General features: G+C 42.8%; 1 protein-coding gene across 2 annotated transcripts in view; it reads left to right on the plus strand.

Annotated features, from left to right (window-relative positions):
- LOC148870992 (uncharacterized) overlaps positions 1 to 22,192 on the plus strand; it is a 41,392-nt gene that overhangs the window by 18,710 nt on the left and 490 nt on the right. For both annotated transcript variants that reach the window (XM_088969029.1, XM_088969030.1), the window contains exons 6-8: positions 2,142 to 2,237; positions 2,850 to 3,040; positions 3,204 to 3,273. In XM_088969029.1, coding sequence (XP_088825155.1) covers positions 2,142 to 2,237; positions 2,850 to 3,040; positions 3,204 to 3,273 — 357 coding nt within the window. The remainder of the gene's footprint in view (positions 1 to 2,141; positions 2,238 to 2,849; positions 3,041 to 3,203; positions 3,274 to 22,192) is intronic.

Raw genomic sequence — 22,192 nt, forward strand, 5'->3', positions numbered from 1 at the left:
AACTTGCATAAAACAAAGCTGCTACAGAATGTGGGGGTGACCATTTGCAACCAAAAAGAGAGGAAAATCAATCCCAAATATATGAAATAAAAGAACAAGAGATCAATGGGTTTGCAGCCGGCTCACCATAGGTATAACAAAGAATACAAACATAAGGGGAAAGCCACCGATTAGGCCTTCTCTTTTGAAGCACATTACAGAGTGTTAAACTTCCTGACTAGTTGAGTGGAGATGGGTAGTGAAAAAATAGTTACAAGAAAACATTCCAGAAGGAGAGACTATTCAAGCTCACCTATCCAAGCAAGATTGGTCCAAGAAAATAGAGCACAAAAGAGAAAGAATTTCATCAGCTGCCTCCATTTCAGCTTCCCTAAGCCCTCTTCTTAGACCCAAATCCCAAGAGTCCACATTACCATGAATTGATGAGATGGTTTTTTGTTAATGCAAAGAAAGAGTATAGAGAGGGAAATCTAATGATGAGGATTTCCCAAGCCAAAGTATCTTCCCAAAAGAGCACTTTATTGCCACAACATGCATCACAATTCACACCTGAAGAAGGGAAGTAAAGAGGGTAGGGTTTCAAGAATAGTTTTCCACGGAGAACACATAGCCCTAGGGTTGATTCCAGTGTCCCAACTCTTTGTTGCCAATCCATAGATGTTGACTATCACCTTGTGTACTTGATTTGTATTCTTATGTCATGGATTTATGGGACCTTTTTCATGTGGTTTGGTTACTCCTCTTACATAGTATACATACTTGAGGGCATGGACACTACATGTTTCATATTTGTTGTCACACCTCATTGATGTTTATATTTTGATAGCTCCCAACAGAAAGCTTTGGGGTCTGTTTGGTTTGCAGGAATAGGAGTCTGGAATTGGAATAGGAATAGCCCATGTTGTTTGGTTGGGCGGAATCAGAATCCAATTCCCATTCCTGGCAGAGTGGCATTCCTCCATTTGAGGGAATGGCCATTCTGCCTCCCTGGGAATGAGAATCCCCTCCGACCAAAAAGCCTCCCTCCCTCCATCTCTGTCAGTACCCCCCTCCAATGGCTAACTTTGCAAACTCTGGTGATTCAAGTCACTTCTGGTCATTTCCGGAAATAATCTCATTTCAATTCTGATTCCAGTTCCTGTCCGAACCAAGCAGGTGGGGGATAGGCCATTCTGATTCCGATTCCAATTCCGGCTGTGAACAAATAGTTTCTGGTAGTTTAGGAACCTGTTGAGTTGCTTTTCCTTGTGCTTTAGTTTCTGGTAGTGTAGGAGCATGTTGAATTGCTTGTCCTTGTACAACTGAGGATTAGATGCATTTCCAACTAGAGCGAGCTTTAAAAAGTAAGAGCACAAAATGCACTGTTGGATCAACAGGCCAAACATAGGGGCTGTTTGGCAAGTCTTTTTGGGAAGATCTTCTGGTAGCTCTGACAGTCAAAAGACGCATTTGAGTTTTTGCATTAAGATCTGAGCAGCCTGAAGCATGTTTTTTTAAGGCGTGTCTTTCCATGCGAAGACGAATATAAAAAAATGCAAAAGCTCCATTTGGAGCTTCCCGAAAATTGCCCGTTTTGAGCTTCTCGCATCCTTTTAGCATGCCGGCTTTTGGCAGCTAAACGGGAAAAGACCGAATTGCGGTCTGCCGGGCTTGTAAATAGCTGAAAGACCACGCGGAAAGACACGCCAAACGGGGCCATAATTAACCCTTTGCATAGGCGATAAGAAGACATCCTTAAGTTGGTCTATTAGGGAGACTACCTGTTCATTTTTGTCATCCCTAAGGCTCCTTATCTGGCTCAAATCTTAGAAGCACCCTAAGAGGGCAGCAACAAGATGGAATGGATAGATGTTTATGAGTTAAGATGATGTAAACCTTTGAAACTTTCTAGTTTAAACGGGCTGCCACCAAATCCTTTTAGTCTTCCCAGAATTTTGCTTGCTCCCTGAGATTGGATTGTATCTTATAAACTATTGATAATGATGGTCCAATGACTTCTGTTGCTTTCCAGGGATACACCACTCATTTGCAATGATTATGTTAAGATCAGATAGCTGAGTTACCCATAAAAAAGAACCGAAGAAAAGAAAGACAATTTTACAGTACATATCTTAATATTTAATGTGGATATTCATTTGCAGGTTGATGATACAGAAGTTATCAGTTTTCTTCTTTCAACTGAAATAATTCCTTTGTGTCTGCGAACCATGGAGATGGGTAGTGAACTTTCAAAAACAGTAAGTGACTTGTTTTCTTATTCTATTATGTTATGTTTTTCTACCATTTTGCTATTTGCAAGTTTATCTGATGGAGGACAATTTGTTGCCTTATTGGTTATATCATATATGGTCCATGATGAAAAGGAGTATATATTTCTTAACCAAAGATCATGGTGACATATTGCTTATCAGAATTTAGAAGTACCTTCTTCTGCCATTACATTGTATCATTTCTTGCTTGAATGTTATATATACATGGATTTGGGCTTTTGCCCCCCCAAATAAACATGGATGTGGGCCTGGGGCCTAGGGTGGAACCAATCCAAAATGAGCTTCAGACAAATGAGCTCCTATTAGTTTCTTCCTCTGTATTCATTACTTAACTGTTAGAATTTATTAAGTATTGAAAAGGAATGAGTAATTACAGCAGTGAAGCATCCCAAAAATTTAGGGTAGCTCGAGCTTCATAACCCCAGCCCTTGATATTTACATATTTCATACATTCAAATTGCCCTCTGTATTCATTACTTAATAATCTATCTTATTTCAATTGTTTTGGGTAATGCAACTATTTTAGAACAAATATGTGTTTCTTCCTTGGTGTGAACCTTTGCTTATGTGTCTACACAGGTTGCTACATTTATTGTTCAAAAAATTCTATTGGATGAAGTGGGATTGCGTTATATTTGTGCTACAGCAGAGCGTTTTTTCGCAGTGGCTCGTGTGTTGGGAGCCATGGTTAACTCACTCACTGAGCAACCTTCATCCAGGCTGCTAAAACATATTATTCGGTGTTACCTTAGGTTGACAGATAATCCAAGGTTGGTGGTGGAGTAGTTTGTGGCCTAAGCTCTAAATATAATATATCAATGCCTTTTTTTTTTTTTTTTCTTTCTTTGTTCTTCCTTAATACCTTATGCCTTATTTTCTGTTTATATGAAACATCTAACCATATGGCTATGATTCTTGGTTTCCATGATGCAGGGCGTGCGAAGCACTAAAAACTTGCCTTCCCGAAATATTAAGAGATGCAACCTTCAGCAGTTGCCTTCGTGTAAGTGTTGCAGTGATATTTGAGAAATGCCATTACTATCATTCACAATTTTGTTTATTGTCTTGCTGTTTTCATTCTTGACATTCTACCTGTCCAGAGGTTTTCTTTTATTTAAGCGAAATGAAATGGCCATCATGGTTTTTACATTTATGATTGCTTTTTTACAACCCATGTAAAAAATCTTTGGTTGCAAGTAAAACTATTCATATCCCTTGAAGAATTGGTTTGGTGTTACTTTCATTTTATTTGTTGAAAACATTAGTTACTTTAACGAAGGTGCCAGCCAGCTTTCTGGTAGGGTCTCTAGCTGGTTGTAGTGTGGACATGGGGTTGAGTGAGTCATTCCTTCAACCTGGTTGGGGGGGGGGATCTCCTACACTTTTTTTTTTCTTTTTTCTTTTTAACTTTGCCCTAGACTTGCATTCAGTCTGTGACAATTGTCTCCTTGTACATGTGAATATCCATTCATATGATAATACACATGTTAAGGGCTTACTGTCAGTCTGTCACATGCTGGATGGAAGTATTGGAGATTCAGAGTTGGTTGGGGTTTGGGGGAGGGCTTTGCCTAGCAAAATCCTTAGTTACTTTAAGATGTTTGTGGTAGGAACTGCCTACCTCGATCTCAGTAGCCTCTTTGAGGGAGACTCACCTCCTGAGAATAGAGAAAATAGAGGAAGAAGATTGGTTTCTATTCATCTTTTATTACAGTTTTGGGATCCTCTTTATATGGACTCAGATGGCTCATCATGAGAATCAAATATTCCCATGTGTAGATGTAACTAACTCTGGGATCAGATTTTTTGCCGTCGCTGCTGGTTCCCTCTGTCTTCTAACAAACTGCTGCGCTAAGGGTGGCTTTGCACCTTGACTGCTGTGTCTCTGGGGCCTGGGCCTGTGTGGGCTGCAGTGGTCATAACAACTCCCCCCCTCCTTAAGGTTCACCTTGCCCTCAAGGTCCAAGTTAGGGAACCTGTCCTGAAGCTGCAGATACGGCTCCCATTTGGCATCTTCTAAGGGTAGACCAGCCCATTCAACTTTTGCTTCTGGGACCACTTGGTGTCCTTGGCGAACCCACCTGAAGTTAACAATGTGGATGGGTTCAGTTTCCAGATCCCCTTCTTCTGTGAAACGGGGAAGGGTGGTAACATAGTTGGCTAGGGGGCCTGCAGCCTTCTTGAGGAGGGAAACATGGAACACTAGGTGCAGCTTGGTGGTGGCAGGAAGCTCGAGGTGATACACTACTGACCCTACCTTCTCTAGTACCTTGAAGGGACCGTAGAATCTGGGAGCCAGCTTATGCCAGGCCCGACGGGCAACTGAGACCTGCCTATATGGCTGCAACTTCAGATAAACAAACTCGCCTACCTGAAACTCTACCTATTTGTGACTGGTATCATAATGTTCATCCTCGACTGGGCCTTAGAGAGATTGGCCTTGAGATTTTTCAGGATGTCATGTTGGGCTGTGAGCGTGGCTTCTACTTCAGCAATTTTAGTAGTTCCCAATTCATACGGGAGTATGGGGGGTGGGTCACATCCATACAGTGCCTTAAATGGAGTCATGTCGACAGCTGAGTGATAGGCCGTATTGTACCAATACACAGCCCATGGAAGCCAGTAAGTCCACTGCTTGGGCGTTTCCCCTGCAAAGCAACGCAAGTATGCCTTCAGGCATCTATTAAGGACCTCTGTCTGTCTGCCTGTTTGAGGGTGATAGCTGGTGGAGTCCCTCCAGAAGTGGCTGAGGAAGGAGGGATCTCGATCAGAAACAATGTACCTTGGGGTCCCATGCAGCTTGGTCACGTCCTTCATGAACATGTTGGCCATCATGGTGGCAGTGTATGGATGAGGCAGAGCTGAGAAGTGTCCGTACTTTGTTAGCCGGTCAATCACCACTAGAATTACTGATTTGCTGGCTGAACGAGGTAGACCTGCTATGAAGTCCATGGAAGTGTCTTCACACACCCGTTCTGGAATTCTAAGTGGCTGCAAAAGCCTCGCCGGTGATTGGGCTTGGTATTTCTATTGCCAACACACCCCACATTCAGCAACATGTCATTGGACATCCCTAGCATACCTAGCCAGTAATAATGACTTCTCAATCACTTAAGAGTGCGCAAAACTCCTGAATTTCCCCCCAAGCTGGAGTCTTGGAAAAGCTTCAGCAGATCAAGGATGTGGGCTAAGCTAGGCGAAATCATGTATCACCCTTAGAAAAATAAGTTTGGCCCAATAATAGTGTAACCACTCACCCTGGCTGGATCCTCTTGAACCTGGTTTCTGATTACCCAGAGATGGGGGTCTTGCCTTGACTTCTGTCGAATGGCTTTAAACAAAGGGTAGGTTGGTTCCGAGCAAGTGAGCTGGGCTAGATCTTCAACCCGAGAGAGAGCATTGGCCACACGATTCATGCTGCCTGGCTTGTACTCAATTCGGTATTCATAGTCCATATCCACTTTTGCTGCTCTGGGGTGTGGACCCTTTGCTCCAGGAGGTATTTGAGGCTTCTTTGATCAGTTCTGATGAGAAGCTGCCATCCTAGCAAATAAGTCCTCCAGTTTTGGATGGCTAACACGATGGCCATTAGCTCCTTCCCATATGTGGATTGGGCCTGGTGGGTAGGAGCTTGCTAAAATAGGCCAGGGGTCTCCCCTGCTGCATCAGTACTGCCCCCCACGCCCACACTGGAGGCGTCACATTCAAGCTCAAAAGGTTGGAGAAGTCTGGTAGGGCCATAATGGGTGGTGTAGTCACTGTAGCCTTGAGTGCATTAAAATCCTCCTGAGCTTCCTCATCCCACAAGAATTGATTCCTTCTTTAAGAGTCTCATGAGGGGGGCAACTATGAGCCCATAGCCCTGAATGAACCCGCCTATAGTAGCCGGTAAGTCCCAGGCTCCCAGCAAGCCCCTTAAAGCCGTCAATGAAGTGGGTTGGGGCCAAGATTGGATGGCCATCACTTTTTTGGGGTCAGCTGTAACCTTTGCCTCATGTACTATGTGCCCCAAATAGTGAACTGCTCTGGCCGAAAGAACACTTGGAGGTTTAGCATACAGTTGGTTAATCCTTAGGACTGATAACACATGCTGCAGGTGCTCTAGGTGGGCCTTCTAGTTGCATAGTATCGGACCAAGGCTACGCAGCCATTGCACCCCAAAGATGACATCAACACCGAGAATTCAAGGGGTGCAAGTCTACCCAGAATTTCTACCCTTGGATGGAGATGGTTTCCCTCTTGCAGATACTATTGCAATTTATCTTATGTCTGTTGGTCATATGAACTGAAAAAGGGGAAGTGGGTTGGAGTGTCATACCCAGCTGTTTGGCCAGGAGGCAAGTGATGAAGTTCAGAGTTGATCCACTGTTGATGAGAATAGCTATGGGCCTGCCCAGAAGTCTGCCCGTGACCCGTATGGCTTGGGTGGAACCTAGGCCCATCAAAGCCTGGGGGGAGATCTCAGCTTCTTCTTGGTCCGGGCCCATTGGGCCGATTTCCCCATTGGCATGTGCGGTGGGGTCCACATCCGGGGTATCTTCATCTAGTTGCAGGAGGTGAGCATGTTGGGCCTTGCACTTGTGGCCTGGCCCAAACTTGTCAGCGCAGTTATAGCATAGGCCCTTTTCGTGCCAGGCTTGCGTTGCACTTATAGGGTACTGTGGGCCGAGGTAAGATGGGTCTTGTGGGCTCACTCACAGGCTTAGGGACCACCGGTTCAACCTTAGGAGGACTCAAAATCGGGCTTAGTAAGTGGTTATTTCTCCTCAGCTGGTCCAACTGCTCTTCTTGCAGTCTGGCCAGACCCACTGCTGCCATGACTGTTGCCGGCTGTAACACCTTGACCTCCAGGCGTATATCGTCTCGCAGTCCCCTGATGAAACAACATACCAGTGCAGTTTTTGGCCACCCGAAAACGCGAGAGGATAAGCGCTCAAATTCCAGCTGATACTCCATCTCCGACCCCGTCTGCTTCAGCCTGGTAAGTTGTTCATTATAGTTCACAAATGTTGTTGGGCCAAATCTGATGCAGATGGCCTTAGTGAACTCTGACCACATCACCTGTGGATGGGAGCGGCGATACCACAGAAACCAGAGGATTGCATCACCGTTCTAATGGATGGAGGTGATTGATACTTGCTGATGTGCAGGGATTTCATGGTATTCAAAATACCACTCAGCCTTAAAGATCCAAGGAATGGGATCTCCACCGGAATATTTAGGAAAATCAATTTTGGTTACCCTGCCTGGAAATGGAGCGCCACTCCTTCCTCCTCGGTAGATCAAACCCTCCATCTCCCAATCTCTCTAACTGGACTCCCCTGTCTTCTGTTGGGAGGCCATGGTGGACATGGTAGCCCGCAGTTCCTTCAGCTCAGTGACCACCTGATGCGGAACTAACTCAATCTGATCGACCCTCTCGTCGACTGTAGTGGATCGTGTCGGCAGCATTGGAAGCGACAACCTGGCTCTGATACCAACTGGTAGGAATTGCCTACCTTGGTAGCCTCTTGGAGGGAGACTCACCTCCTGAGAACAGAGAAAATGGAGGAAGAAGAAAGGTTTCTATTCATCTTTTATACAAAATTGGGAGCCTCTTTATACGGACTCAGATGGCTCATCATGAGAATCAGATATTCCCATGTGCAGATGTAACTAACTCTGGGATCGGATTTGCTGCCGTGGCTACCGGTCCCCTCTGTCTTCTAACAAACTGCTGCACTAAGGGTGGCTTTGCACCTGGACTGCTGTGGGCTCTAGGGCCTGGGCTTGTGTGGCTGCATGGTCATAACAGAGCCCATGAACAAGTCCTCCAACTTGTGGCCCACCTATTAGATAGTAGATACATTTACATCTGCAGGACACCAAGGCAGTTGTGGGCATTGGAGGTCTTAGTGACCTTGATCCATTTAGAGGGTGAAACTATACCATGGTTTCAATGGTATTGGTGTTGTTATCCTCAACTTATGTGTCCTGACTTAACTGAATCTGTGTATGCTTGTTTTGGCCTTTCTGGCTTTGGCAATTGTGATGAAACCTTGTCTAAGCATAGACAAATTTGATCAGTTTGAGATTATCAACAAGAATTTGAAATGCTTGCAGCAGGATGTATGGTTGGATTGAAAAAGCTTTGGTTGATTGTTTCATAAAGGGGTTTATGGGAGGATATATGGTTGCTCTATAGGGAGTCATCATAGAGAACGAGATCTATACAATTGTGATGAAAAGTTCGGGCTGGGCCATAAGTGTAAACACCAGCAACTTTTTCTCCTCTAAGCTTATGATTCTGAGGGGGAAGATGACCTTGCTTATCAAGCTGAGCCTAGCATGAGGATGTTGTTTAAGTGATTCCTGAAAGCTAACTTCAAGCCCTTACAACACAAACCATGTGTATAGCTAGGGTTGTCCATGAGCAGCCAGGACCAGTGTTCGTTGGCATCGGAAGTACACTAAATTTCATCAGAGACCGTGTGGCTAAGCAACTGGGGCTACCAATTCAATCCATAGAGCCATTTTCAATCCGCATGGCCAATAGACAACAACTATTTGTGTGATGGAATTTGTAAGGGGTGGGAAATTGAAGGTGCAAATGAATAGATTGAGGGTTGACTTACATCCCCTAGACTTCAAGGTACGGACCCGGTCTTGGGAATTCTATGGTTGAGGCAGCTTGGGCCCTTGGTTTCTGACTAGGTTGACTAACTATGGACTTCAAGCTGGGCAGTTGGACCTATCACTTAAAGGGACTTGGCCCAAGCTCACCTAAACAGGACAGTTGGGTTGTACTTAAGTATTGCTTACATACAAACCCACCAGTTCTACTGTACATGGGCTCGGATTACACTGTCCTGGCTTTATCCTCTCATCCAACTAGCATACCAACTGAAGAGTTGGGCCTGTAGCAGCTACTAATTGAATATAGTGATGCCTTTCAAGAACTTAAAGGTCTTCCTCCATCTAGGGCCCATGATCATAGGATCCTTATCCTGCTAGGGGCGAGCCCAGCTATTGAATACTGCTACAGATATCCCAATTTGAGAACGCTGAAATTGAAAAAAGTAGAACTTTTGGAGAAAGTAATGTTCTAGCCTAGTTTTAGTCCCTATTCCTCCGCCATTCTAATCATGGAGGACGGGACTTGGAGGTTTTAGTTGACTACTGGGCACTAAATCATATGATAGTAAGGGACTGATTTCCCATACTAGTGATTGATGAATTGTTGGATGAGTTGAAGGCTGCCACTCTTTTCTCCAAGGGTCTGGTTAGAGTAGAAAAGCTCTGATAGCTGTTTTGATAAACTTTATGAAAAGAAGAAAGAAGAGAAAAGTTTCTGCTAGAAAAGAAAAGAAGAAAGAAATAGAAGAGAATGAGAGGAAGCCAAAAGAATTAGATCTGGCCGCCCCCTTCCTTTTAGTTATATACTCATAAAAGAATGTACAAGTACAAGTATGCCCTTAGTAGGTCGGCTACTTGTAACAAGCTAAAAAGAACCAGCTAACGTAATATAAACTAATGGGCCTAAGGCCCAATGACTACCAAACTGAATTATGTAAATAAAAATTAAATAAAGTCGGTCCAATAAGAGAACATCGGCCCAATAACTCAACACTCCCCCTCAAGTTGGGAATAAATGTCACACATTCCCAACTTGCGTAGATCATGCTCCAACTTGTTTCTTGCAACTTGTAAGAACATCAGCAAGCTGCAAATCAGATGCAACATGTGGCAAGCAAATGTCCTCTGAAGTCGCCCTTTCTCTTATAAAATGTCTGTCCACTTCAATGTGCTTCGCCCTATCATGCTGAACTGGGTTGTGGGCAATGTTAACATTGCTGCTTGATTGTCATAGTATAACAACGTAGGTTCTTCTGCCTCAATCCCAATCTCTCCTAACAAGGAACGGATCTAGAGGAGCTCTGAAACATTATGTGCCATGGCTTTGTATTCATCTTCTGCACTTGTCCTTGATACAACTGTCTGTTTCTTACTCTTCCATGAAACTAGATTACCTCCAACAAGAGTGCAAACTCCTGATGTAGATCTCCTGTCATCTAGACACCCTGCCCAATCAGCACCTGTGTAAGCCTCTAGCTTCAACTGTCCATGGTTAGCAAACAATATGCCTCTACCCGGGTGTCCCTTCAAATAAGAAAGTATCCCGTCGATGGCCTCCCAATGATGAACTCGTGGGGCATGCATGTATTAACCCACCACACTCACTACATAAGAGATGTCTGATCGTGTCATACATAAGTAAAGTAACTGCCCCACTAATCTCTGATATCTCCCATCATCCTTCACTAGTTCACCTTCTGAAGCATTTATCCCGTGGTTTTGATCAATAGGTGTACTGGCTGCCTTTGCCCCAAGTTTCCCTGTCTCCTGTAGTAGATCCAGAACATACTTCCTTTGTGAGACGAAGATTCCATGTTTTGATCTTGCCACTTCAATGCCCAAAAAGTACCTCAGCTCCCCAAGATCCTTAATTTCAAACTCTTTGTGCAGATTTTCCTTCAAGGAATCAATCTCACTCAGATCATTTCCTGTAACTACAATGTCATCCACATACACTATCAAAACTGACACCAAGGACCCCCTCCTCTTTACAAACAGAGTATGATCTGATTGAGTCCGAGTATAGCCAAAAACAACCAAGGCTCTTCTAAACCTGTCAAACCAATCTCTGAGTGATTGTTTCAAACCATATGGAGACTTCTTCAACCTGCACACCTTTCCCTTTTTCACATCATCGTAGAAACCAATTGGAAGATCCATATACATCTCTTCTTGCAAGTCCCCATTGAGAAAAACATTTTTCACATCAAGTTGGAAGAGTGGCCAAGAGTATGTAGCTGCTAGTGAGAGAAGAATCTGGATTGAGCTCATCTTTGCCACTGGTGCAAAAGTTTCTGTTAGAATGCTCGAGTCGGGTATTTTGGTCATTTTGGTTTATCTTCTTGAAAGTGAAAGGTCTATTGTATCTGAGTTTAAGTTATGTGTCCCATCTTCTATGAGGGACAAAATAGTTTTTTTTGTAACTCTAAGTTTTTTGAATAAATTCAAGTGGGTCGGCTAGGAGAGGGGTGATTTTACATTCTCTCTTCTAGTCTGGCCGAATACTCTTCTTCTTCTTCTTCTTCTTCTTTCTTCTTCTCTACTTTGACCTAGAATCTACTAGGGTTTACTCACATGGTATCAGAGCGATAAGGTCTCGTGTTCTCTCTTCTTGCTGTTGTCCTCTTCCTGGGTTCGCCGCCAGCTTCACAGTAGTTTTCATCCTTCAGCTGACCTGATTGGAGATTCGATAAAGGGCTGAAAAAGGAGTTGTCGTTTTGAGGGCCTGGAGGTGAGAATGCCTCTGGTCGGTGCTGTGGTGGTCGTTGAAGTGGTACACTAGACCCTCTATTCAGTGTACGAAGAGGGCTGAACGTAGACAGGTATGAACACTGCTGTCGTGTGCTCAAATAATGGACTGTGAATGCTATTTTGTGCTTCAAAAGTTAGTTGTTGTGGAGCTTGGTGAGACTGATACGCATATCAGTCATGTCCTTTTTTTTTTTTCTTGCTCATATGTGTGCTGAAAGAAGAGTCGTAGACTGCTGAAGTCCATGACAGCAGTGGCGTGGTGGTGGTTGTGTCATGGTGGCTGACATATCTATGATTCTAAATGCTTAAAAGTGAACTCCTGGACCTTGTGTGTAATCAGTACTGCAGTATGAAGAACAAGTGTTTGATGAAATGACTGAGTGATTTCAGCCTTGGCGTGTTGATGGTAAATGGTCCTGCAGTGTGCAGTCAAGGTGTTTGATGTGTTGACTGAATGATTTCAGCCTTAGTGTGTAGTGTGTAATGTGCAGTTGAAGAAGTTGGAGTTGGTGGTATCATAAGTGAGATAAGTCTTGTAAAGTGTGTGAGGTTGTGGTGTATATTTGAAGGTGAAATAATTAAGATGGCTTCATTTGCAGATGGGAATGACAACAAAACAGGCATCATGCCTTCTCCAAATTATCTAAGTGTTCAAATGACATCCATCAAATTGAATGGTGAGATTTATGTACCATGGGAAAATCCGTGGAGGTGTTCTTGAAGGCCAAGAGGAAAGTAAAACATGTGAGAGAGAAACCTCCCTCTGATTCCCCTGGGTTCAATGACTGGGAACAAGAAGATGCACAGATAATGACGTGGCTTTGGAACAACATGGAACCAAATATTAGTATGAATTTCATGTTCCTAGATACAACCAAAGAAATCTGGGATCATGCTAAGAAGTTGTACTCTGGACAAGACAACACAACTAGGGTATATCAGTTGTACCAAGAGTACTTCAATTTGAAGCAAGGAAGTCAAAGCTTAGAAGAGTACTATGCAAGTTTGAGGAACATCCGCAATGAGCTCAATGTGTATCACCCTCTAACATTAGATGTCCAGATCCAACAACATCAACGTGAACAACTTGATGTGACTAGGTTTCTTGTGGGCTTGAAGGCTGAGTATGAATCTGTCAGAGCACAAATATTGGGGGGATCCGCTCTCCCCTCACTTGAAGAAGTTTTTGCCCGTCTTAATAGGACATCCATTGAGCCAGTAGAACATTCTTCCTTCTCTGATAGATCTGGTTTGGTAGTGACTAAAGGGAGTGGTCGTGGAAGTAGAAGTGGTGGTGGCAGCAGTGGACCTCCAAGCAACCGTGTTGAACACATGTTTAACCGGGCTAGTGGCCGGACTGGAGGCCGAGAGTCAGTGCGAGGCCGTGGAAAAGGAAGGAGTAATGCTCAGAGAAAGTGTACATATTGTGGCTTAGAGGGGCACACAGTTAATTTCTGCTATGATTTGCATGGTCCACCCAATACTTGGGCTCACCATGCTATGTCTAAGAGTAGTAGCACAATTACTGAAGGCCAGCAAACTGACCCAACCCCCTCCACATCTGCTTGTGCTTTTGGGCAGTAAATGGTGAGTGTACCATGGGCAATATATGAGCAGTTCCTTCAAACATCTCAGCAGAACACAGCTACACTTGCCCATTCAGGTATGACTTGTTTAGCTTCCAAAGCCTCACCCTGGATCATTGATTCTAGCGCCTCGGACCATATGTCTGGGACTCCTGATGTATTTTCTTCCCTTTCTCGCACCTCCACATCTCAGACAGTTACACTTGCTAATGGTTCTACATCTCCTATTTGTGGTGTTGGTGATGTTGATCTCTCCTCATTGTCTTTAGCATCTGTTTTATATGTCCCTAAGTTCCCTTTTAACCTTATGTCTGTTAGCATATTAACCAAATCCCTTAATTGTTCTGTAACCTTCTATCATTCTTCTTGTGTGTTTCAGGATCTCAAGACGGGGAGGAAGATTGGTGGAGGGCATGAAGCATGTGGTTTGTATTACCTTGATGGTGGTGGCCTCCCAGTGGCTTTTCAGTCGTCTCTTATTCCTCTCCAATGGCACTGCAGACTTGGTCATCCCTCTCTTAGGGCTTTGAAGCTGATGGTTCTTTCCTTGAGTCATCTTTCATCATTAGACTGTGAGTCATGTCAGTTGGGAAAACATCATCGAGTGTCATTTAGTCCAAGAATTTATAGTCGTGTCTCAAGTCCTTTGCTTTAGTTCATTCTGATGTATGGGGTCCAGTTAAAGTGGTGTCATACAATGGGTACAAGTATTTTGTAATCTTTGTTGATGACTTTTCAAGAATGGCATTGATCTATCTTATGAAAGACCGTAGTGAACTGTTCTATATTTTTCAAAAATTTTATGTTGAAATACGCACTCAATTTGGTGTTCATATGAAAATACTTCGCTCCGATAATGCCAAAGAATACATCTCCTCACCATTTCAGCAATACCTAGAACATCATGAGATAATTGATCAAACTTCTTGTGCCTACACCCCGCAACAAAACGGTGTAGATGAACGGAAAAATAGACATCTTCTTGAAACTACTTGGTCCTTGATGATCAATATGAATGTCCCAAAGCATTTTTGGAGTGATGCTGTTCTTACATCCTGTTTTCTGATAAATCGGATGCCCATGTCAATCATTGGAAGTCAATCCCCTTTCTCTGTGTTGTTTCCCACTTTGTCTCCATTTCCTCTCACCCCAAGAGTCTTTGGCTGTGTTTGTTTTGTTCAACACTTGGGGCCTGGAGTAGATAAGCTAGATGCTCGAGCTACGAAGTGTATCTTTCTTGGCTACTCGAGGACTCAGAAAGGGTATAAGTGTTATTACCCAAAATCCCATAAATCGTTTGTGTGCTCTAATGTCACATTCTTTGAATCAGTTCCATTTTTCTCAAATGCCGGGGTCTCTTCTTCTCCCTCTGTGGTTCCTCTTCCTATACCGGTTGTGGACACTCTTCTCGTAGCTCCCATTCCTACTGCAGATGCACATCATATGCCTGTTACTATAGAGAGGCTGCCAATTACTCAAGTGTATACCCGCAGAAGTGCTTCGACTCCTCCTCCACTTCAGCACCTGTCGACAGATCCTGCTACTGCTCCTTCTCCCTTAGATCTTGATCTCCCTATTGCTCTGCGGAAAGGTAAACGTACTTGTACTTCTTATCCCATTTCAGACTATGTTTCCACTGCTCACCTTTCTACTTCTCATTGCAAGTTTATATCATTACTCTCATCTGTTCCCATTCCCAAGACTGTATAGGAAGCCCTTACCTCCCCAGGGTGGCGGCAAGCCATGGAAGAAGAACTCTCTGCTCTACAACATATTCACACGTGGGAACTCATCACTCTTCCTCTTGGTAAGCACACTGTTGGGTGTAAATGGGTTTATACAGTGAAGTATCTTCCTGATGGCAGTGTGGAACGATTGAAGGCAAGGTTAGTGGCCAAGGGCTATTCTCAGTTATATGGTGTGGACTATATGGAGACATTCTCTCCTGTGGCTAAAATTGGTTCAGTTCGGGTGTTGATTTCATTAGCTGCTATGTATGATTGGCCTCTCGTACAACTTGACATAAAAAATGCCTTCCTACATGGTGATTTTGTTAAGGAGGTGTATATGGAGCAACCACCAGGGTTTGTTGCTCAGGGGGAGGCTGGTAAGGTGTGTAGGCTCAAAAAGGCAATCTATGGACTGAAATAATCTCCACGTGCATGGTTCGGCAAGTTCAGTGAAGTGGTGAAGGCCTTTGGGATGAAATAGTGTTAGGTTGATCATTCTGTGTTCAACTATAACTCAAAGGATGGGAAAATCTTGCTAATCGTGTATGTGGATGATATTGTCATAACTGGAAGTGACAACAATGGAATTGACAGGTTGAAGAAATTCTTACAGGACCACTTCAATACGAAAGATCTGGGGAAGCTGAAGTATTTCCTAGGAATAGAGGTTGTGAGGTCAAAACAGGGGATCAACCTATGTCAGAGAAAATATGTTCTTGATCTACTTGAAGAAACAGGTTTGTTAGGTGCTAAACCAGCAGAGACTCCGATGGAACTCAATGCCAAGTTGAGTATGGATGCAGGTGAAGAGTTTGATGATCCTAGAAGATATAGAAGGTTGGTGGGAAAGTTGAACTATCTGATCATTACCCGACCAGATATATCATTTGCTGTGAGTGTGGTGAGTCAGTTTATGCAACATCCCCGGGTTCCTCACTGGGAAGCTGTTATGAGAATTGTTAGGTACCTAAAGGGTGCTCCAGGTCGTGGTTTGTTATACCAAAATGGAGGAACTCTTGAGATAGTAGGGTACACAGATGCTGACTAGGTTGGTTCTATATCAGACAGGAGATCAACCACAGGGTATTGTACCTTCCTAGGCGACAATCTTGTAACTTGGAAGAGCAAGAAGAAAACAGTGGTGGCAAGAAGTAGTGCAGAAGCATAGTATAGGGCTATGGCCCATACCACATGTGAACTAGTATGGCTGAAGAACTTACTACAGGAGATGGTATTCTCAATTGCCAAACCCATGAAACTATACTGTGATAACCAAGCTGCTGTTCACATCTCATCCAATCCCGTCTTCCATGAAAGAACTAAACATATTGAGGTGGATTGTCACTTTGTGAGAGAGAAAGTGATAAGTGGGGTAATAACTACATCTCATGTGAGCTCAGGAAATCAGTGGGCAGATCTCTTCACAAAGGGATTGTCTCGGGGAAGAATAGATTACATTTGTAACAAGCTGGGACTATATGATATATACTCTCCAGCTTGAGGGGGAGTGTTAGAATGCTCGAGTCAGGGGTATTTTGGTCATTCTAGTTTATCTTCTTGAAAGTGAAAGGTCTATTGTATCTGAGTTTAAGTTATGTGTCCCATCTTCTATGAGGGACAAAATAGTCTTTCTTGTAACTCTAAGTTTTTTGAATAAATTCAAGTGGGTCGGCTAGGAGGGGTGATTTTACATTCTCTCTTCTAGTCTGGCCGAATACTCTTCTTCTTCTTCTTTCTCTTTTCTTTCTTCTTTCTTCTTCTCTACTTTGACCTAGAATCTACTAGGGTTTACTCACAGTTTCTAAGTAATCTATGCCATTAAGTTTAACTATACCCTTTTGCAACCAGCCTTGCCTTATACCTTTCTATACTCCCATCCGCCTTGTATTTCATTGTATAAACCATCTGCATCCAACTGTCTCCTTGCCTTCTGGTAGATCCCGAATTTCCCATATCTGATTCTTAATCAAAGCTTTCCTCCTGCATAGCTATCTTCCACTCAGTTTTGGAGAGAGCTTCACTAACATCCTTGGGTATAGACACAGAGTCAAGGGAGGAAAGGAAGGCCCGGTAGGAAGGAGATAATCCATTGTAGGAGAGAGAGTGTGCGATGCAATGAGCAGTACATTTTCTCTTCCCTTTTCTGAGTGCAATAGGAAGGTCAAGGTCATCTGTAATGGGGTTAGTAGTATCAATAGGAACTGGACTATTAGAGGAAGCAAGGGGCATACTTGGATCAGTGTTAGTCGAATCTGGAGTCTCCGAGGAGTCGATAGGAAGTGATGTGGGTTCTTTTGCTGTGGAATCAACCTCCCTATGCAGTTGAAGATGCTGTCGTGCAAAACATTGAGAAACAGGATGCAAGGGAGGTGGTAAAGTAGGTGAAACAGGAGGGTCGGACACTGGAGTGGACAAAGGGGCTGGAACTGGAAGTGGTATTGGATTTCTCACTTCCTTCCCCAAAACACCCCCTGAGAAGAACCCATCGAGAAGAAAGGTGTGGACTCAAAAAAGGTAACATCGATAGTAACATACCAACTCTCAGAGACTGGGTCATAGCAATAATACTCCTTTTGGTTTCCCACATATCCAAGGAAGACACACTTCTTTGCCTTAGGGTCATGTTTCGAGCGATGAGGACCAAGAACATGGATAAAGCATACACAACCAAATACCCTTAGAGGAATATAGAACATCTCCCCCTCAGGAAAAAATAAGGCTGAAAGGGGTGCTATATCCAAGAATACGAGAAGGCACCCGATTAATCAAGAAAACCGCTATAAGAACTGCATCACCCCAAAATCGAACTGGAGCAGTAGAGGTCATCATCATGCTTCTTGCAACTTCCACAACGTGTCTGTTCTTTTTATGCTACACCGTTTTGTTGTGGAGTGTATGAACAATTGCTTTGATGGATTACTCCATGCTCTGATAGGTGATGCTAGGTTTTTTTTTTTCAAAATATTCTTTAGCATTGTCTGACCTAAACACTTTCACTCATACCCCAAATTGCGTTAGCACCATTTGATGAAATTGTCGAACCAAAGATGGCACGTCATCACGGGATCTCATCAAATATAGCCAAGAATATTGAGAATAATCACCCACCAACAGAAGGAAATACCAATAGCCACCCATAGAGGGAATGTCTATAATGTTTTCCAAGTTTACAACCTTCACACTCTAAACTGGACAAATTAACATACTCAAACAACTTCAGAAACAAGAAACACAAAAGTAAAAGAGTGCCTTAACTGATTATGCCAAAGCATAATCTGGCCCACTAACTCTGACTCAATATCTCTGTTGACATGATGACTCTGATGACTAGGAAGCACATCAAGAAGGTAGATTCCATTCACCTCACGACCACTCCCAATCGTCTTCTTTGATTCTAGATCCTGCAAAACACAATGACCAGGAGAAAAAATTACTAAACAATTCAAATTCTTTGTCAAACTACTAATAGATACAGGTACTTAGTCTAGGAGCATGGAGGACAGAGGGTAAGGAAATGGTATCGGTTATCTTGACAGACCCTTTCCCAACAATGGGAACATGTGATCCATCAATCGTGGAAACTCTTATCTCTGTCAGAGCAGAGGTGGTATGAGGAGAAAATGGTGGAAATGTTGGTCATATGCTCCGAAGCTCCTTAATCTATAATCCAAGGGGGTCCCTCCTTACCTGTAGTGGAAACATAGTTTGCAGTGGCAATGCGAACTACCTGTATGTGCAAAAGAAGTAGAATGACCACCTCCTATTCCACCTGTACCTTGTTGTCCACCTGATAATGGGTTAGGGCTGACGGTATCTCTCTGATTTAGTAACTGCCCATATCTCTCCAGTTTGGCCCTCACTGCATTTGTTGCAACAGACTCTAGGGAAGTTGTAGTAGGTGGTCCTGATAAGTCACTAGTTATTGCCATATTCACATTTCCCTTCTTGTTTCTAAGTCGGCTTAGCACAAGGTGAGGGTAAAGCTTCCAGTAGGTATGTTTGGTATGTTTAGGCTTCTTACAATAGTCACAGATCAGATCCTTCTTATCTTCCTTCCTGAGTTCATTTCCACCATTGTCTCCACTCTAATTTGGTTTCACTATGCTAACCATAATAGATTGCTCAAGGCCTGGGTTCCTCATTATCACATTCCCCCTACTCTCCTCTCTTGATACAAAGGCATATGCCTGAGAGAGAGTTACACTGTCTCTGGAAAGAATATGCTGCCAGGCAATGCCATACTCGGGGTTGAGTCCAACTAGAAACTCAAAAACCCTATTCTTTTCTAATAGTTTCTGGTAAGTTGTTGCATCCTTGCTACTTTCCCAAACCACACTCTCCAAATGATCTATCTCCTGCCATAAGATTTTGAGGGCTGAAAAGTAAATAGCAACAGACTAATCTCCCTGTCTGGTAGCAATTACCTAATTCCTCAACTGGTAGGTTGTAGCAACATTCTCATTTTGTGAATAGGTTTCTGCAACTCCACCCCAAATTTCCTTAGCTGTGTTAACCCATAAAAAGTTTTTACTTATATGGGGTAACATGGAATTTCACATATAGTTCTCCTGTACCCATTAGGAGCAGTTAGTTTCAGGTTTCTCTTCCTCACCTACGACATATACCAATTTTCCACGGGCACCAATGGCCATCTTTGCAGATTGTGACCACTCTAAGTAGTTTGTACCATCTAACTTAATTGTAGTGATGGTCCCAAACCCGAAAAAGTCTCCAACACTTCCTCCTCCTTGTCCCATCTCACCTCCAGGTTTGTTTTCAACTTTGTAGCCCTCCATAACTCTCAAAAAAGGGTTAGGAAATCACTTTGAGATGAAAAAATAGGTATTTATCTCCTTCAGACACCTCAAACACCCTTCTGGTACCCTAGAAGCTCCTCCCTCCAAAGATTCCTTTTTCGGTGGGAGTGAGAGAAGAGAGAGAAGAGGCTACCACTCTCTCTAGAGGCCTCCAAACAAGGTGGGACTTGAACCACCCCCTTCAAAAAACTTCAAGAAACCCTAAAAAAATTAGGGCACCACTTCCTAGGTCAAAAATGAAGAATCCTACTAAAACAGGACTTTCTCTCCCTTTCTCTAGTTCTTCCTGATTTTGGTGAAAAACCCTAGACCAGCTACAAGGGTTGCCAAACCACCAAAAAAAATCCAAAAACTAGGCTTACCTGAGGTCTTCGATCAGCCCTTCACCTCACCATGTAGTTGGCCGATCTAGGGATGCATGATGGAGTAGCTCAAGAAGTCTTTAACACTGCTTTGATACCAAGTAGAAAAAGCTCTGATAGTTGTTTTGGTATAAACTTTATGAAAAGAAGAAAGAAGAGAAAAGTTTCTACTAGAAAAGAAAAGAAGAAGAAAATAGAAGAGAATGAGAGGAAGCCAAAAGAATTAGATCTGGCCGCCCCCTTCCTTCTAATTATATACTCATAAGAATGTACAAGTATGCCCTTAGTAGGTCGGCTACTTGTAAGAAGCTAAAAAGAACCACTTAACATAAACTAATGGGCCTAAGGCCCCATAACTACCCAGTGATTTAAAAGGCACGCCTCAGGTGCACCTAGGCGCACAGGCGAGGCACATTTTAGGATAGGCGCCTTGACCAGGTCCTAGGTGCAGCCCATTCAAACTGGTGCGCCTTGCGCCTTAGCCCAGGCGTGTGCCTTTTGAAAATTTGCTGCCTTTTCCTTTTTTTTTTTTTTCTTGAGTCTGGCGGCTGGGTTTAAGACCCTAACATGGACTTGTTTGGGCTTGCCTCGAGGGGCATGGCACAAAGGCGGCTCGTAGAATTAGGAATGTAATGTCACATTAGCTACTTGATGCAATTGAGAAAAAAAAGAGATTGTAGGTTTTATATGCTTGAAAATGTTTTGTATGTTTGATTTCATTTTTAAATTCTCATTTGGATATGCTTTACATATTATATAGGTTTTTTAAAACATTTATTTTAAAACTTAAGTTTATATTTTTATTAATATTATGTTTTATAATTTTTTGATTTTTTTTTTTGCATTTTTTGAATTTTTATCCTTTTTTTTTTTAAATTGTGCGCCTTGCCTCAAAAAGGCGCGCACCTTGCGCTTTTAAAACACTGTAACTACCTAACTGAATTATGTAAATAAAAAATAAATAAAGTTGGCCCAATAAGAGAACATCGACCCAATAACTCAACAGTTAGCACCAAATCAGGGCACATCTGGATGATGTCCATAAGATGGAGTTTAGAACTCATGATGGACACTGAATTTCTACTATGCCTTTTGGCTTGACTAATGCACCCTTGACTTTTCAGTCTCTAATGAATGATATGTTCTAACCTTACTTGAGACTATCTTGGTGTTTTTTGATGACATATTGGTCTATAGCAATGATTGGGTCTCACATCAAGACGCTTATGCACCAGCATTAACCAATTTTATGCTAAACCGTCCAAATGCATTGTTTCTGGTGGATAAGCTTACTAAATACAGTCATTTTGCTACCTTAATACTCTGTGTGTGTGTGTGTGTGTGTGACTCTGCAGTGAGCAGCATGACTAGTTCATGAACCTAAATCAGAAATCTATTTCTCCAATGTAATGGAGGTGTATACAGAGTCTGTACAAGGTCCTGTTTAATCTTATGAGGGTTTTGTCTGTGGATGCTACCATCTTTTGAGGTGGTTTCTATATTCCATCTCTTGGTAGTTTTTATCCTATACTGTTTTTGACACCAGTACTCCAGGCACTGTCTGTTCCAGGTGCAGGTTTACGTAGAAATCCTTCTCTAGGTGGGGTCCTGAGTCAGAGTACAACCTTTTTGAAGGTGCAATCACTACAGTTTTGATTTCCATGCCTGCTCTGCTCATAGTTGTTTGGTTCTCACTACAGATAGAGAAAACCAAATCTTCAATTGTGGATAGATTTACTTAAAATACTTAATATTCCTAAGAGAATAAAATGAACAATGTCTGGAAGCTCGGATGGTGATCCAGATGCATCTTAAAACGGAAGATGTGTATGGTTACCTTATTTAGTAGTATGACTGTTACTACTGGTCCAATTCATTGCTCAAGATTTGGTACTAGATTTTTATTTCGGTGTTATAGATGTTTTACACTTTTACTTTCTAGGGATTTATTTCTGATGCTGATAAAATGACAGGCGATCCTTTTCCGTTATGGATATGGTGTTACTTGTAGTTTTGGCTTCATCAATTACCTAGTGTTAGCTAACCCCGGCCCAGGGTTAT

Source organism: Nelumbo lutea, chromosome 2, assembly GCF_056320005.1.
Source record: "Nelumbo lutea isolate HS-2025 chromosome 2, American lotus-T2T, whole genome shotgun sequence".
Classification (NCBI taxonomy): domain Eukaryota; kingdom Viridiplantae; phylum Streptophyta; class Magnoliopsida; order Proteales; family Nelumbonaceae; genus Nelumbo; species Nelumbo lutea.